Source organism: Chiloscyllium plagiosum, unplaced genomic scaffold, assembly GCF_037043375.1.
Source record: "Chiloscyllium plagiosum isolate Xiang-an unplaced genomic scaffold, Cpla_swu_hap1 HiC_scaffold_11, whole genome shotgun sequence".
Lineage (NCBI taxonomy): Eukaryota > Metazoa > Chordata > Chondrichthyes > Orectolobiformes > Hemiscylliidae > Chiloscyllium > Chiloscyllium plagiosum.
In genome coordinates this window covers 66,957,136-66,975,245 of record NW_028270149.1, presented here as the reverse complement: position 1 = coordinate 66,975,245, position 18,110 = coordinate 66,957,136, and the positions used below count along the sequence as shown (strand labels likewise).

At 38.9% G+C, this 18,110-nt stretch overlaps 1 protein-coding gene across 1 annotated transcript in view; it reads right to left on the bottom strand.

Annotated features, from left to right (window-relative positions):
- The window catches only part of LOC122557144 (protocadherin-20-like), a 177,727-nt gene that overhangs the window by 123,808 nt on the left and 35,809 nt on the right, over positions 1-18,110 (bottom strand). The window contains exon 2 of the mRNA XM_087992146.1: positions 14,229-14,274. Coding sequence (XP_087848272.1) covers positions 14,229-14,267 — 39 coding nt within the window. The 5' untranslated portion in view covers positions 14,268-14,274. The remainder of the gene's footprint in view (positions 1-14,228; positions 14,275-18,110) is intronic.

Below are 18,110 nucleotides of genomic sequence, written 5' to 3'. Positions count from 1 at the left end.
TGGGCAGGTGAGACATCAGGCACAAGGTGTCCTTGTCAGCATTGTGGAGAAAAGGATCTTCTCAAGCACAGACAACCCCAGTATTAAAAGTAAATACTTTTCTCTCACATAATAGGTCACTCGCAGAAAATGCATTGTCAGACATATTTTCAGAAAAGGTAAAAACAAGGTCTGCAGATGCTGGAAATGAGATTCTAGATTAGAGTGGTGCTCGAAAAGCACAGCAATTCAGGCAGCATCCGAGGAGCAGGAAAATCGACGTTTCGGGCAAAGCTCTTCATCAGGAATTCAGAAAAGCAAGAAATCAATTACCTTCCCACATGAAGAGATCAATGTAAGCAACAGTCAACAACAGAAATGAATAATAAACTATTCCTAAATCACGTAAGTATTCCAGACTTAGCTTTTTGGGCACAATGATTTTTATGTAAATGCTCACCTCACAAATTTCACATTTGACATCAGGACAAGTGCCAAGTTAGTGATGTTGAGAAAAAGTTGTCTGTAACTGACAACTTTGTAACTGCATGACCCAGTAGAATAGCATTTCCAATTAGAGTTATGCAAAAAACCACTGTTCAAAATAGTAGAAAACCTCTGCACACTTCACAATCATGAATTCTTACTCTTCAGTGGAATGTGTGTCTTGCCCTCAACCTTCATCAAAAGATCAAAGATGCCAACCAGTAAAAGCTAATGAGATCTTTTGAAAAGAAATACCCTGAATTACTCAATAGGTTAACAAATCTTAATCCTGAATATTAGGCTTTTTGTGTGTTATCAGTAAGTAACATGGATGTTGTGTGAATGCAGTGTTAATTGAAAAACTGAAACAGGTTTATTAATAACTCAGACCACACCTTACAATTATAGATGATTATGTCATCAACTTCCTGCTAACTTGTTGCTGAACTGCACATGGCAGTTAGTCATGTGGTTTACTTCACAGTCTCTGGCTCACTAGCATTTTAAGATATCAAGCTCTTATAGTGTTAACAATTCATTCCCTTTTTCTGAGACAAAATTCCATGCACTAAGACTGAAAATATGTATGTATTAAGGAGTTGCAAACTTTCTTATATGCTGACAAATTTCTGCTTAAAATTCTAAAGTCTGAAAAACACAGGTGTTTTGACAATCTTTCAGGATCCTGTGATGGTATAATTTCCCAGAGATTAAGACTTCACAATTTGCTGTTCTCAATGATTTGTTAGAATATTGCATTTTTTTTCGTATATTCATTACTGTCCTGATAGTCTTCCATACTTCCACGAGTCAAGCATATTTATGTGTACATTTTATGCAAAATTGGAATATAAAGCTGTACCTGATTGGCTTCTGCTCTTGCTTAATAATACTCCATTGCTGTTATGAATTTATAGGATCCAGGTTCCTTTCAGAATTGGCTGTCTCTGCAAATAACCAGTTCCCTATGCAGCATGTTTGATTCTAATCTTTAGTCCGATGTGCAGTTTGAATGGATCATAGGAAAGTCTGAACATTTATTTCCACAGCACTTGAAAGGTGAATGCAATAAATACCCATTCCCCAAAGCACAGACTCACAAGAAAATATATTTTCTGAAGATTTAACATTGTGCTTAGATTAAGGGAAGGATAAGGCAGAGATGGATTTACAGAGTTCTTAAGATAATGGTTGAAAACTTTGAATGATTCTCTTATTTTTCTGAAGACACAGGGATGCTGGAAGCTTTTGGCTCTGAAATTGTAGTCAAGCCTCAATTTGCAGTGAGGAAATATAACCTTAAAAATAATATGAATTAGCCCCTCTTCAACTGCTTCAGGATGACTTTCTTTTTGAGGTAGGGTTTATCTTTTGGGTGGGCAAGAGCTATTTCTTTGACAGCTTGTCCATGATAAGCAGAATCTTCCCAGTCTTGCGAGGGCAAATTTAAAAGCAGGAACATGAGGAACTTTGGAAATATAAATGTTGGACCAGCGAGGCAATGTACTTCTGGCTCCAGATGTGGACCTGGAAGGCCTCCCCTCAAAGCCCAGTTGAAACAGTCTAGATCAGTTGACCACAGATATGACTGAAGGCCATTCTGTGAAAGGTTTTCTCCTCCATCGGATACCTATGCTCAGAGCTTATTTTTAGAAAATGTTAGCCATTTCAATGAGTAATTCAAGCTGGAGGTGCCGTCATTGTGCCCATCCAGCAGTAGCAGTACCCATCTGTGCTCGTGAGGTTGTTGTTTTTCGAAGATTGTAGTCTCTTTGATTGTGCCCTTGACTTCAGTAACATAGACATTGTCTGTAATTGGAAGCAGACTCTAACACAGCATCTTCATTGGTCGTCTGAGGAAGACCTCCTAGATGGATGTCTTGATTGGCAGTGTGGAGTAGGAACCCAGGAATTGTCCTTCAAGCTTATTATTTTCAAAATGCACATGAATTAGTCCAAAGTACCTGAAGTAATAAATGATGCATTTTGCCCTTCCAATAAAGTGTGCATGATTTTTTTATGATCCATTTCTAAGATTTAGTCCTGCTGCACAACTCCTGAAATTACTTACAGGTTCTAAAGAATAAACGTTTATTGCCACTGCTATTGATGAGAGAATGTAGCTTAGGTCTGTCTCCCACAAGATCCTATTTTACTCGCAGCTAAGTACTCCTGATATTATGACAGAGGGTGGTGCATATTGCCCTTAATCCAATATTAAGATCTGGCTAGAGCTAAGTTACTAAGTTTTAATAGTTCTTGAGTTATACTTGATAAATAAAGGCTACTTTTGTACTATATCTCGTAGTGAGATATGCTTCCTCAAAAAAAAAATCTGTGATCCTTTCAAGTCACCAGCAACCCCGTATAAACTTACTATGCTAGCGTCCTTGTTCTGTTAATTTTTGACAATTTCCCAGCGTATTATGCACAATGTAAAGTAACTGTGCTAACCATGCATTATTTTTTGTTCGATGTAGTTCAGTAAATTACATTTCAGTTTCTTAATAAGAAGACTGTGGGTTCAAATCCCATCCCAGCACTTTGAAATCAAAATCCAGATGGGAAGTGATGACGGAATACAATACAGTCAGTCATGCCATCTTTTAGATGAGGTGTTAGCATGCAACTGCTTCTGCCGTACCTCAGATATACGTAATATCTTCCTTGGCATCATTCTGAATCAGAGTCGGTTGTTATCTTCAAAATGCTGATCACTATTCGTCTTTCAATAATACAGATTATCTAGATTTTCTTGCATTGCATGCTACGTCAATTAATTCAAAATTAGTTAATTTGATTGTATATGCTTTAAACATTCTAAGCTTATGATAGATGCTACATATTTGCAAGTATTTTGCTTTTTAGTCTTCTGGCTCGATATAATTCATTATCAATTCCATGTGTTATCTTAAACAATGCTGCAAGAATTTGGGATGAAGCTATGGATGCAGTTAGATACAAGATTATTTTGCCCAAAGAGATTAATAAGTAGCAAATTCTATTTATTGTCCATATGTTTTTCCTAATAAATATTCAATATCTGGTGTCATTGATGTTACATTTTATTACTAGTTCACTTACTGAAACTTTTTTTCCTTTAAATCAAATATTCATGTGCATTTGAATAAACAGATTTTTACCGATTTCCTGTCACAGATTCAAGTCACAGTGTTTACGGCTTGTTCTGAAATGGACCATATAATCTAAAGCTGTCTGAACTTTAAAAAGTAAATGGTTTTATTTTACAGGGGTATTATTGCTGAGTGACTACACCAAATCATTTTGCTCTGAAGTAAATGAGAATATTTCAGAATGGAGTTCTACTATGTCACCTTCAAGGTTGTTGTGTTATGTGGATCTGATTAAAGGAATGTTGACAGACCAGTTGGAAGATAGTTGCAATTTGACCAATTGATGAAAATGTAAGTTAGCTCTGACAAAATTGGGATATGGCATTGCTGTACTGGTACTTGTATGCTATTTTTACTATATTTCATACTTATCCTAATTTCAAAATGTGTGTCTATAATTATCGAAATGTTTTGGCTGTTAAGTCACTGATTATTGTAGGAATGAATGCCTAGTACTTGCAATGTTGATTGTAACCTTTTGGGGAATACCTAATTGATTGAAATGAACAGTTTTAATTATCAACCACATAACAGTTGTAGCAGGTCGAGTAGGCAGTCCAGATTTTGTTAAAAATGATCTTCAGGGAAAGAGATGAGGACTCTTCTACAAAGTTTATTTCAGTCTCTACATCATTGATGGCTACAGGTAAGTTGTTGGAAGACTGGAGGTTGGCTAACATGGTGCCACTATGCAGAGGGTAGTATGTTTATGGAATGAGCTGCCTAAGGAAGCGATGGAGGCTGGTACAATTACAATATTTAAAAGCTATCTGGATGGTGTATGGATCAGCAAGGTTTATAGAGATATGGTGGAGGTGGGTACTGCAGATGCTGGAGATTAGAGACAAGATTAGAGTGGTGCTGGAAAAACGCAGCAAGTAAGGCAGCATCTAAGGAGCAGGAAAATTGACGTTTCAGGCAAAAATCCTTCATCAGGAATTCCCGATTGGAATTCCTGCCATCTCTTGTCCTGATAAATTTCAAACTGATTGTTCCCGTTTGGTTCTTGGGATAATAAGTTTTATTATCAGTAGCCAGTTCCAGTCACACCTGACCTGACCTGCTGTGCTTTTCCAGCACCACTCTAATCTTAGAGGGATATGGGCCAAATGTTGGCATATGGGACTCGATTTATTTAGGATATGTGATCGGCATGGACGTGTTGGACTGAAGGGTCTGTTTCTGTGCCGTACAGCTCTATCAGTCTATGACTCTATGACATGTAGTTTTATTGACAAAAATGCAACTTGATATCAAAAACTGACTGTCATCTCATATGTGCTGTTCTCCTGAGGTGTTAATTGCTTTCACATATTGGCAATATGTACTCACAATTTTCAGATGAATTTGAAGATTTCCATTATTTGCTGCAGTAATCTCTTTTTCTATTAAAATCTACCATTAATTGATTTATTTATCCAAAGGAAGTGGTAACGATCATAAACAATTTTCAGTTGTTTAAAGAAAGGAAAGACAAAACCTGGAAAAGCAATCGCCTTTATTTTAGGCTATCAGCCCCAAGGCTTCCAACTTCAGAACTTTTTGGGTAAGCAATTGATATATTGATCATGTGACAGGAAATGGCAACTGATAATAAAACTTATTATCCCAAGAACCAAACAGAAACAATCAGTTTGAAATTCATCAGGACAAGGGATGGCATTCCTTCAATCAGATTATGAAGAGCCTTACAATCAGTTAACCCAAGCGGTGGGAAAGGGATTAACTGTTTTTATCTGCAAAAGTACGCCTTTGCAGAAACTAAATCATAATCTCATTCAATGTTTTAATGACATCAAGTTCCATTAATTTCCGAAGAACTCTGAAAAATCCCAGACAGATATGCAAAATGTGTGTGTGGTTTAATAATGTGGTTTGCTTATTGTTATTCTGTTTATCATGTAGCTACATATTTTGTTCTCTGGAACCAATCTTTACTTGTGACGGAGTGAGCATTTTTGGTTCATTTACATCTAGGGGTGTTGGAGGAATAAATATTATCTTTGCTTCTGATTAATACTTATCGGAAAGCCTGCTTCATTGTTTATTACTGCAAATCACAAAACAGAAAGTATTTAAAATGCACCCTTTAAAACAGGTGTTACTGCATAAAATCAAGAGGTGAGGAGAAAAGGACAAGAGATCTTATTATCTCTTGCACCATCCATAAACTATGATAGACTGATTAAATCTTGTACATATTTAGTAACATGTCTGCTGCTTTGTCTAACTGTCCAACAAGATTTTCCATGGTCCGTTTCCCAAACAAGATTCAATCGACCAGCCTTCTACAAGTCATATGTCTGAGTCTAATTGTTCTGTTTAGGTTCATTGTGCAGTAGGTTTTCATTGCTTATCTGCTCATTCATTGTTGAACCCTGAAGCTATCTTTTATCTTTCACTTATTTATTTCTTGTAAAGCACATTATATATGTAACTTTAAACATAGCAAGAAGGCTTTCCTATTTTTAGTGATGTCTTTTCAGGACAGTGCAAAGCTTCCATTGGAATGATCTAACTTTTAATGTCTCAGAATTACTGCTGCTACTTCTGTTCAGACTCAATATTGACACATGACCAGTTGGACCAATGAACAGAATCACTAGCCGCACATTATCTGGAAACAACCTGTGTGCTATCAATGGTTCTCCAATGTGTGTAGATGGTGGAGTCATGCATATTCATACATTATCACAGGAAGATTGATTGTGTCACTTCTTCTCAGAAGCACAATGAACCTTGTGTGTTGTGTGATGAATTGAATGTAAATTATGATCACACAGCACATCCATAATGGTAGACATAACATATTTGTAAATCCCATGTTTTTAGACTGAATGTTCTGGCTCAGATATCAATGGCATACATCAGCTTGGATACCATTCCACTTAATACGTTATGCTACTAAACTATTGCATGTATTCACAATGGAACTGCTAGCTTATAAATCCTGTAAATTAGGGTTTCTCTCAGATAGTATTCTGTCAACAGATCTCCTGGCATGTCTTTGGAGTGGGTGACACACTTTTAACCAGTAACCAGTGGTCAGTTATTTTCAATTTTTTTTATATACCCTTTCCTTGCTATCACTCTCTGTCATATAAGCTGTTAACAATTACCAGACCATTTATTTAGCTTTAATTGCCCCATTTAAAGCCAATACCAAATGTATTTTCTCTGGCTTCTCTTTTCAAAGATATGCTTGACAAACACTGATGGCTGTTTGGGCTGTTATCTCCAATCTCCAAGGCTGGAGTTACCAGAAAATTGGTTTAGTCATAGGTATAGAGAGTTTAATACCAGCCAGGACACTGTAGAATACTCTTCGTTCTTCTTCAAACAATGATTTTTATGTCAACTTGAGAAGCCAGTTTGGGCCTTGTCTTGTCTCATCTGAAAGACAGTACCACTGACAGTGCAGCACTTCTTCAATGTTGCACTGGAGTGCCAGTTTTGTTCTGCATTTAGGTCCCTCGAACGAGATGTGAAACATAGAGTACTGGCTGAGAGAGTGGCAAAACTGTTACCCAGTGAGCCAAGAGTGATACCAGCATGGTGATGGATAATCACTATCTGTTTGGCATGATCTTCTGTCAGACAACTTACTTTTACAGCTGACTAAGTCAAATATGGATGCCATTGCCTTCGTGAGTCAGGAGTCCTCATGTTCTATTTTGCTATCAATATAATTTATGTTTCAGGGATATTATTAAGAAAGGATGTATCATTTGCTCTCATTGAATACCCACATCACCTAATCTAAAACCAACCTAGCAATTTTCCTCTAGTTTCCAGTCTTACAGACTTTCTGCGTAGATTAATCAATTCCTGGTTCCTCATCAAATTACTGACTATTCTGCCAAATTGATAACATTAAGTGCAATGATTGATTAATTTCTCTGTTTGAGATAATTGTAAAGCTGTGTTTCTGTTTCATATGTGGGTTTTTTTGTTTCAATTTTAATCTTTAAAATTTCATCTTTTATTTTGTTAATTACTTCAATATTTTATATCTTGTGAACTTGTTTCTCAAAAATAGGTCACCTATTATACTTATGCAAACAGTACTGTGGCATGGTAACACATTTTAAGAAAGGTGGGCTGGCAGGGAATTGTAGGAAATGGGGAGCAATAACACTTTCATTAAGCTCTGCTCAAACAGACAAATGTCTTGGGTTCCTATTGTAAAGTGAAGACGTAAAATATAACATTGATTATAGGTAAGTAGCTTTCAACACTGACAGCCAATGCAATATAATGCAACATAACTTCATTAATAACACATATACATGAATTGTATAATCATTAAAATTCCCAGCTTAGAAGAAATTCACAATTTTCGATAGTTACAGTTTCTAGTTGTTGTCAAATCTATCATATTATATAAATATGTAAAATTCACGGCAACAGAACATAGAGACATAGAAAATAAGAGCAGAAGTAGACCATTTAGCCCTTAAAAACTGCTCCACCATTGCATCTGATCATGACTGATCATCCTACTCAGCATCTTGCTTTCTCCCTATACTCTTTGATCCCCTTAGCCCTAAGAACTCTGTCTAAGTCCTTCTTGAAAACATTGAATGTTTAAACCTCAATTGCATTCTGTGACAGAAAATTCCACAGGCTCACCACTGTTGACTGAAAAGATATTCTCCTCATCTTAGTCCTAAATGGCCTAACCCATCTGCTTAAATTGTGACCTCTGGTTCTGGACTCTCTGATCATTGATAAGTTCCTTCCTGCAGCTAACTTGTCAAGTCCTGTTGAAAATTTACAGGTTTATATGAGATTCCTCAATTCTTCAAATCTCCAGTGAATACAGTCCTAACCAATCCAGTTTCTCTTCAGTCTTGTAATCCCAGAAATCACTCTGGTAAAACTATGTTGCACTCTGTCCATCGTCACTACATTCTTCTTCAGATAAGGTGGCCAAACCCTACCAGCAATTCTCCAGGTGTGATCTCACCAAGGCCCTATACAATTGTGGCAAGGCATTGCTGCTCCTGTACTCAATTGTCTCATTATGAAGGCCAACAAATCATTTGCCTTCCTCATCACCTGCTGCTACAACATGCTTGCTTTCAGTGATTGGTTTACAAGGACACCCAGGTCTTGTTACACCTTCCCTTCACCAATCTGTTATGAACTAAGCCAGACCTCTCAAAACATTCTTAAACAGGCAGCTTAGACCATAACTTTGCAATGTGTTTCAGTAAGAGTACAGTGAAAATTACCAGGATTAAGTTAGCTCAGTTGACTATGAGATTTTAAAACAGACAAATATTTAGTCACAAAATTAAACAATGAAAAACAAAGAACAGAACAAAGAACCCCTTCAGAACTCAGCCTATCCAACTAAACCTAATTGTGCTGTTCTGAATATACGCAACAGTCCCAATAAGCAAACTCCCTTTAAAAAACCAGTATAAATGCTTACAGGTCAGAAAAGAGCTGTAAGCTCCCTGTTGAACTTCCAACTAGTGTGAGACTGAACCAAACCTCTTAGCTCATCTAGAGAGCTGACCACTCCCCTTTCTTTATACAGGTCACTTCTAAAACATGACTACTTTGGCTTGAAGTCTCATCTGCTTACGTATAAACAAAAGGTCTCTCAAAATCCTTTTCATCTCTGTACTAAACCAGAGTGATTGGAGTCTGGCCTGGTTTACTACCCCTCTGAAAAATATCAAGGACAGATCCTCCTTGAACCAAGAAACAGCTTTTAGGGAAAAAATGGGACAAGCTTTGTGACAAATCTGTTGCCATGCAGATAATAATCTGCCTTCCTATTCTTACCACCAACATGGATAATCTCACATTTATCTGCATTCTACTTCATCTGCCATACATTTGCCAACTCACTCAACTTGTCCAAATCACAAGTTTGCATCCTCTTGACAGTGCATCCTCCCACCCAGTTTTAGGTAATCTGTAAACATGGAAATACAACATTTAGTTCCTTAACCTAAATAATTAATATATATTGTGAATAGCTGGAGTCCAAGCACTGATTCCCATGGTACTCCACTTGTCACTTGTTGACAGAAAAAAGACCAGTTTATTCCTATCTTTCTTTCATCCCCAATTCTATGTGCTTTAAATTGACATACCAATCTCTTATGTGGGACCTTAACACAAACTTCCCAAAAGCCCAAGTTAACCACATCTACTGCCCCCACCCCCATTCCTCCACACCACTCCCCCCCTTTAACTCTATCAGTTACATCCTTGGAAAATTCTAGCATATTTGTCAAGCATGATTTCTCTTTTATTTATCTATGCCGACTTTGTCACGGTTTTCCAAATGGTCTGCTATTAAAACTTCTTTCATAAACTCAAGCATTTTCCCACAACAAATGTCAGGTTAACTAGAATGAACAAGGACAACTGCAATTAGAAGTGGCTTAGCAATATGGCAAGGTTATTTATTAGTGACTAACATGCAGATAAAGGATGATTGCTGCTATTATTGCTACTCCATAACAGCAGTGTAATCTGGGAATACTGCATGATGCTGGTAAAAGAGCAGCCCCACTCTAAAGTTAGGAATAATTAACTACCTCGAGAGAAAGATAATTAAAATTGTATTTCCCTGAATCCATCTAAAATGGTCATAACTGAATTCTCCCCCATTGTCCCAAAATGCGGTAGTGCTAGCTCCATTTTCTCCCTTGAATTTCAATCGAGACAGCATTAAATCTGAAGGTCCAAGTTAAATCGACAGAAGAGCCCTAAAGATGTAACAATTATGATGTTGAGTGAAGTGAAATGGGACACTTCATGGGGAAATTTTTTAAAATTTTCTCAGCAACCCCTTTGAAGGTGAAAGGTGGTGCTCATAATACAGAACAGCTGGTTTTCCAATCAGTTGGTGCCAGTTTGATTGCCATTTCTATATCTTAATCCATTTCCAGAAACCCAGATTCATCATGAGTCAGATATCTGGAAGTTTATCAACTTCTAATTATGTCCACTAATTATCTCAGACTTACATGTGCAAACTTGGTTATTTCTAATCAACTTGTTCAGACACATTACGGCACTTATCAAGGCTGGTGGGATTTGAACCCAGAGCTTTTGGCTCAGAGCTAAGGAGACTATGACTATGTCGCAAGTGCCTTCAGTGTCAGCCTGGGTTATTTTTGTATTTTGATCACTAACATATTACATTATATTATTACATATTATATTTCTTATTACTATTATTATATATTGTCGGATGAATAACTGACAGTCGGATACTAGAATATTGCCAATAGGTGTATTGACATTATTTCGCTGTCCTAAATGTATAGAGCCTTAATAAAATTTGTACTACATAACAACATTCTCCCTTGTGCTTTTCAAGAATAAGAAACCTGCTCTGATAAATATATACAAAGAACATTTCTGCATTACCTTGATTCATTAATATAAGACTTTGGTCAACATATGATGCAACTAGACCTAATCCTTACACAATGATCACATTTGATTTTGTAATGTCAGTCGGTGGCATACTATCTGTTATTGTGGACGGGTGTGTATCATGTGTTATGGATGTCAGGTCACTATCAGTTGTTATAGTTTCTGCATTAGGTTCATGATCTTTTATGGTGGAAGTTGGTCATGTTCAGCTCAGATATGTTTACCTTTTCATCAAAGGATTTGACCATTATTTGTGACAAAGGTGTCTGATCTGGGCATTTGTACAAAGATCTCCAACTCTCAAGAGTTTCAGTCAAGATGGCTGTCTACTTTCGTATTGATCATTCTCATGTATCATTTTTTTCTTTCTTTCCAATAATGCATCATATACATGTAGTTGGCTGTTTAAGGGACAAGCTCTCATGAACATGACAGCTGTTCATGATAGTAAACATAACCATGAGGAGTAGCTTGCAAATTTATCATGACTATCTGAAAATCAAGGCAATTGGCTTTGCATTTAATGATTGCGAGGAGGTATTACCGCTAGGCTATTAGTACAGAGACCCAGGTAATGTTATGGGTACCTGGGTTCAAATCCTGCCATGGCAGATGCTTGAATTTGGATTTGATAAATATCTGGAATTAAAAGTCTAATGATGACTGTGAATCAATTGTCAGGAAAACACCATCTGGTTCACTGATGTCCTTTAGGGAAGGAAACTGCCATCATTGTCTGATCTACATGTGACTCCAGACCCAAAGCAAAGTTGTTGACTTTTAATTGAACTCTTGTCAATAAACGCTGGCCTAGCCAGAGATGTCATCTTCCCATGATGAATAAAGAAACTTGTGGACTTCACTGTATGATCAGTATGCTCTGTGAGACCATTAGGTTTAGGGTAGGGAGAACAGGAGATAATGTGTTGAACATACCGTTTCTTGCACATATTGGAAAGGTGCAATAGTGCGGTGTAGACTGTTGTCTGACATAATCTAATATGGTGTTTGTTGTATCAGCTACGGTTTGATGTGACTCACAAAATGAAATTTTGTGAGATTGTCAGTTACCAGAATGTAGTCATATCCTTTGATGTAATAAATGTCAGCTGCAAACTCGCAACACAGCTTGGAAAGAACTTCATGTGGAATAAGGAACTATTCTGATTGTTGAAAATGATGGTGTTGACAGTTTTCACAGATTTGATCAGTCAATCAATGTTCTTAGTGATGGTGGGCCAATAGAAAGGATCAGAAAAACCAAGAGATTGCACATGAAACCATGTGACCTATGTATATATGATCAAGCATATCTTGACCTTGCTATGTCTTTGAAAGTCACATTCCTGTTGATGATTTTCTTGGGTTGTTGCTATTGGACATCATCAGATAGAGCTTGTTGAATCTGCTTTTCTTAACTATGACAAAAATTAATTACATCAATGACGAGACTGCTTTCAAACCTGCCATGGCCAAGTTTACTACTCTTCCCTTAGGGCCACTCTCATCTTTGTTGATGAGTATTCTAAAACTTACAGATTTGTGGTCACTATTCCCAAAGAAATCCCCCACTGCAACTTCCACCACCTGGCCTGGCTCATTCCCAACACTAGGTCCAATGTGACTCCTTCCCTAGTTGGTCTATTGACATACTGCTCTTGAAAACTTTCCTGGATGTTCCTTACAAATTCTGCCCCATACAGATCTCTGACACTAAGTGTATACGAGCCAATGTTGGGAAAATTAAAATCCCCCATCACCACCACCCTGTTTCCTCTACACCTTTCCATAATTTGTTGACCTATTTGTTCTTCTACCTCATGCTCACTGTTGGGAGGTCTGTAGTACAGCACCAACAATGTAACTGCACCCTCATTATTTCTCAGGTCTACCCATAATGCCCCACTGTTCAAGCCCTCCATACAGTCCTCCTTTAGTACAGCCATGATATCGTCCATGACCAGCAATGCAACTCCTCCCCACCTTTTACTTCCCTCCCTGAAGTCTGAAGCTTTTATATCCTGGAACATTAATTGCCGATCATGCCCTTCCTTCAACCAAGTCTCTGTGATCGCAATAACGTCATACTCCCGGCACCATTCCAAGCCCTAAGTTCGTCTGCCTTACCCACTATACTCCTTGCATTCGAGCATATGTACTTCAGACTACCAGTTCCATTGTGTTCATCGGCTTACCGCCTACTCTTCCCCTTGGTAATGCTAACTTCTTGATCCTGTTCCTTACAATCTCTACTTTCCACCTCACTATCTACTAGTCTTCTCTTCTGGTTCCCAGCCTCCTGCTATTAGTTTAAAACCTCCCCAACAGCAGTAGCAAAGATATTAGTTCCAGTCTGGTTCAGGTAGTAGACCATCCAATTAGTCATAGTCCCACCTTCCCTAGAACCGGTCCCAATATCCCCCACAAATCTGAACCCCTCCCTCCTACACCATCCTTCAAGCCACGTGTTCATCCTGCCTATTTTTTCATTTCTACGCTGGCTAGCACAAGGCACTGGTAGTAATCCCAAGATCACTACCTTTGAGATCCTCCACTTTAACTTCTCTCCTAGATCCCTGAATCCTGCTTTCAGGATCTCATCTCGTATTTTACTTACATCATTGGTGTCAATGTGCACCACAACAACTAGCTGTTCACCCTCCCCTATCAGAATACTCTGCAGCCGGTCGGTGATATTCCTGACCGGAGGACCTGGGAGGCAACATACCATTCAAGAATCTTGTTTTCAGCCACAGAACGACTTATCTACTCCCCTTATAGTAGAATCACATATGATTATGGCCCTATGAGTCTTTTTCCCATCCTTCTGAACAGTAGAATCCACCACGGTGCCATGATCCTGGCAATTGCTGCCCTCCCCTGGTGAGCCATCTCCCCCAACAGTATCCAAAATGGTCTACCTGTTTTGGAGGGAGATGACCGCAGGGGACACCTGTACTGCCTTTCTGCTCTTTCTCTGCCTTTTGGTCACCCACTCACTGTCTCCCTCAGCAATTCTAACCTATGGTGTGACCAATTCACTAAACATGCTATCCACGACCTCCTCAGCATCGCGGCTGCTCCACAGTGAGTCCATCTGCACCTCCAGAGCCATCATGCGGTCAAACAAGAGCTGCGGCTGGACACACTTCTTGCAAGTGTAAGAGTCAGGGAGGTCAGCCACATTCCTTACCCACTTAAAAAAAAACAATCACTTACCCTTTCTGGTGGCCTCGTTTCGCCTCCTCCCTCTCTCATCACTGCTCTGTAAAAAAGAGTTTGTCAAGACATTAAGAGTTTCGATGTTACAGTCTAGAATCATTGGCTTGCTGACCCTAGGCCCAATGAGGACGTTAAGTAGTCAATTAATGATGACTTAACGATCTCATTCCAATAATTTTATTTGTAGCTAGGAAAGGCATAGGTAAGGCAAGTGGGATGGCACTTTCAGACTTCCTTGAAGAGTGTGACTCCCCTCTGCCCATTCAGAGCATGCCTTGCACCCGTCCAAGATCATACACCCCCTTTACTGCTTCCTGTCCTCTAAATGCTGACGTCTTTGTGCAGATGGAGTCTGAGCAAGCCTCCATAACACTGAAGCATGAAATCTATGCAGGATTTACAACATACAAACATGGACTGTTTTGATTTATATTCATACAAAAGCATTTTTTAGAAAATTTTCATGAGAAAGGATTTTTTGGAAAAGCCTTGCCAAATGTCTTATAATCTGCATGCTGGAAATGAATAGTTGTGCACTGGAACCTTTGAAGTCCTGTGGCCAATGGTATGCCACAAGGATCGGTGCTGGGTCCATTACTTTTCGTCATTTAAATAAATGATTTGGATATGAACATAAGAGGTATAGTTAGTAAGTTTGCAGATGACACCAAAATTGAAAGTGTAGTGGACGGCGAAGAAGGTTACCTCAGATTACAACGGGATCTTGATCAGGTGGGCCAATGGGCTGAGGAGTGGCAGACAGAGTTTAATTTTAATAAATGTGAGGTGCTGCATTTTGGGAAAGCAAATCTTAGCAGGATTTGTACACTTAATGGTAAGGTCGTAGGGAGTGTTGCTGAACAAAGAGATCTTGGAGTATAGGTTCATAGCTCCTTGAAAGTAGAGTTGCAAATAGAACATAGAACATAGAATAATACAGCGCAGAACATGCCGTTTGGCCCTCCGTGTTGCGCTAATCTGTGAAATAATCTAAGCTCATCCCCCTACACTATCCCATCATCATCCATGTGCTTATCCAAGGATTGTTCAAATCTCCCTAAATGTGGCTGAGTTAACTACATTGGCAGGCATGCCCTTACCACTCTCTGATACAGTTAGATAGGATGGTGAAGAAGGTGTATGGTATGCTTTCCTTTATTGGTCAGTGCATTGAGTATAGGAGTTGGGAGGTGATGCTGCAAGCTGTACAGGATGCTTGTTAGATCACTTAAAATATTGCATGCAATTCTGGTCTCCTATCGGAAGGATGCTGTGAAAATTGAAAGGATTCAGAAAAGATTTACAAGAATGTTGCCAAGCAGGTTGGAGGGTTTGAGCTATAGGGAGAGGCTGAATCAGCTGGGGCTGTTTTCCCTGGAGTGTTGAAGGCTGAGGGGTGACCTTATAGAGGATTATAATATCATGAGGGGTATGGGTAGGATAAATAGACAAAGTCTTTTCCCTGGTGTGGGAAAGTCCAGAACTAGAGGGCAAAGGTTTAGGGTGAGATGAGAAAGATATAAAACAGGGTGGATGAGTTGGACCAAAGCTGTTTTTATGCTGTACATCTCTCTGACTCTAAAATCTTTCTTTCATAATTTTGTATATTATTCACCATATAAAGCTTGAGGCAGAATTCTTGGCTAAAACACAGCTGTAGCAAAACAAGAACAGCAATTATCAACATCATTTGCTTTCAGAATTAGTTGTATTTATACAGTTCAGTGATGTTTGGGATCCATGTTGAGAACTGAGACAAGATGTGAATGCCAGTGAAAGTTTAAATTCCATCCAGAAGAAAAAACCTCATTAATTGAAAATGGTAATGTAGTTCGAGTTAAAGCCTTTAGAAAGCAATTCCACTTAACTTGTCGAGCCAATACTTAAACCTCAGCAAAACTTCCATAGATGTGTTGAGGTTGCTGAATATTTCAGCAGATCCCCAGAATTTTAAACATGCACTGGATTTATTGTTGACAGATATCATTCTTTCTTATAGAGTATAGACTCATAGACATGTACAGCATGGAAACACACCCTTCGGTCCAACCCGCCCATGCCAACTGGATATCCAACCCAATCTAGTCCCACCTGCCAGGACCTGGCCCATATCCCTCCAAATCCTTCCTGTTCATATACCCATCCAAATGCCTCTTAAATGTTGCAATTGTACCAGCCTCCAACACTTCCTCTGGCAGTTCATTCCATACAAGTACCACCCTCTGTGTGAAAAAGTTGCCCCTTAGGTCTCTTTTATATCTTTCCCCTCTCACCCTAAACCTGTGTCCTCTAGTTCTGGACTCCCCAACTCGAGGAAAAAGACTTTGTCTATTTACCCTATCCATGCCCCTCATAATTTTGTAAACCTCTATAAGGTTACCCCCTCAGCCTCCGACGCTCCAGGGAAAACAGCCCCAGCCTGTTCAGCCTCTCCCGACAGCTCAAATCCTCCAACATCCTTATAAATCTTTTCTGAACTCTTTCAACTTTCATAACATCTTTCTGATAGGAAGGAGACCAGAATTGCATGCAAATTTCCAACAGTGGCCTAACCAATGTCCTGCACAGCCGCAATATGACCTCCCAACTCCTATACTCAATACTCTGACCAATAAATGAAAGCATACCAAACACCTTCTTCATTATCCTATATACCTGTGACTCCACTTTCAAGGAGTTATGAATCTGCACTCCAAGGTCTCTTTGTTCAGCAACACTCCCTGGACCTTACCATTAAGTGTATACGTCCTGCTAAGATTTGATTTCCCAAAATGCAGCACCTCGCATTTATCTGAATTAAACTCCTTCTTGAAATCAAAGCTGACTATTGTGCTAGCCAGTATAAAATGGGACAAGCAAATATAAGTTAGCAGGTTTACATTGGTTTAATCTAACTTTCTGTGATTTTTGGCTCAGTTACGCAGGACTGAATCCTTTAGTGGCCTGAATAACATGGGCTATGGCGAGATTTATGGCAGAACCAGATGAGACATTCTGCAAGGCCTATCTTGATTTTGGCAACAACTCATTGCATCTTTTATGCATCTGCTAGACATCGAGGCATGTTTCTTGTTGAGCAGTGGTATTATGAAGTTGGCTTGAGTAATTGTAGACTGGAAGACAGGAAGTTAGAATTTGGTGTTTGTAAAATGGTAAAATGTGTGGTCCCTTTAAAGATGGTGTTTTATCAAGGCTTAGAGATTTAAAATTTATGTGAGCTGCAGCAGCTGGAATGCTCAAGTTCAGAGAGCAGCCAAACTGAAACATTTGTATCAAAAGGCCATACAGATAGCAGGCCAAGCTGCAGTTTTTATCAATTCAACAGGTTTTAAATTTAGCCAATCAATTTGAATCAGGCCCTTAGTTCCCAAAGATATATTAAATTTAAATCTGATGATTTTGATCCTATGTAAGAAAAATTGGAATGGCATTACAGGTAGAAAAGAGACAGGCATTTTGACTAGCAGACCTAACTGCTATCCACCAGAGCTAAAAGCTCTCAGATCTCTCTCTCTCTCAAGACCGAAGAAACCAACCGAGACAACATAGGGTGGCACGGTGGCTCACTAGTTAGCACTGCTGCCTCACAGTGCCAGTGAACCAAGTTTGATTCCGGACTTGGTGACTGTCTCTGTCTGCGTGGGTTTCCTTTGGGTACTCCGATTTCTTCCCATAATGCAGAGATGTGCAGTTTAGGTGAATTAGCCATAGTGTTCAGCGATGTTAGGTGCATTGATTAGGGGTAAATAAAGGAAAATGGCATAGGTGAATGGGTGTGTGTGGGTTACTCTTCAGAGGGTCGGCGTTGACCTGTTGGGCTAAAGGGCCTTTTTCCATAATGTAGGGATTCTACGAAGACATTCCTGACCAAAGGAACAA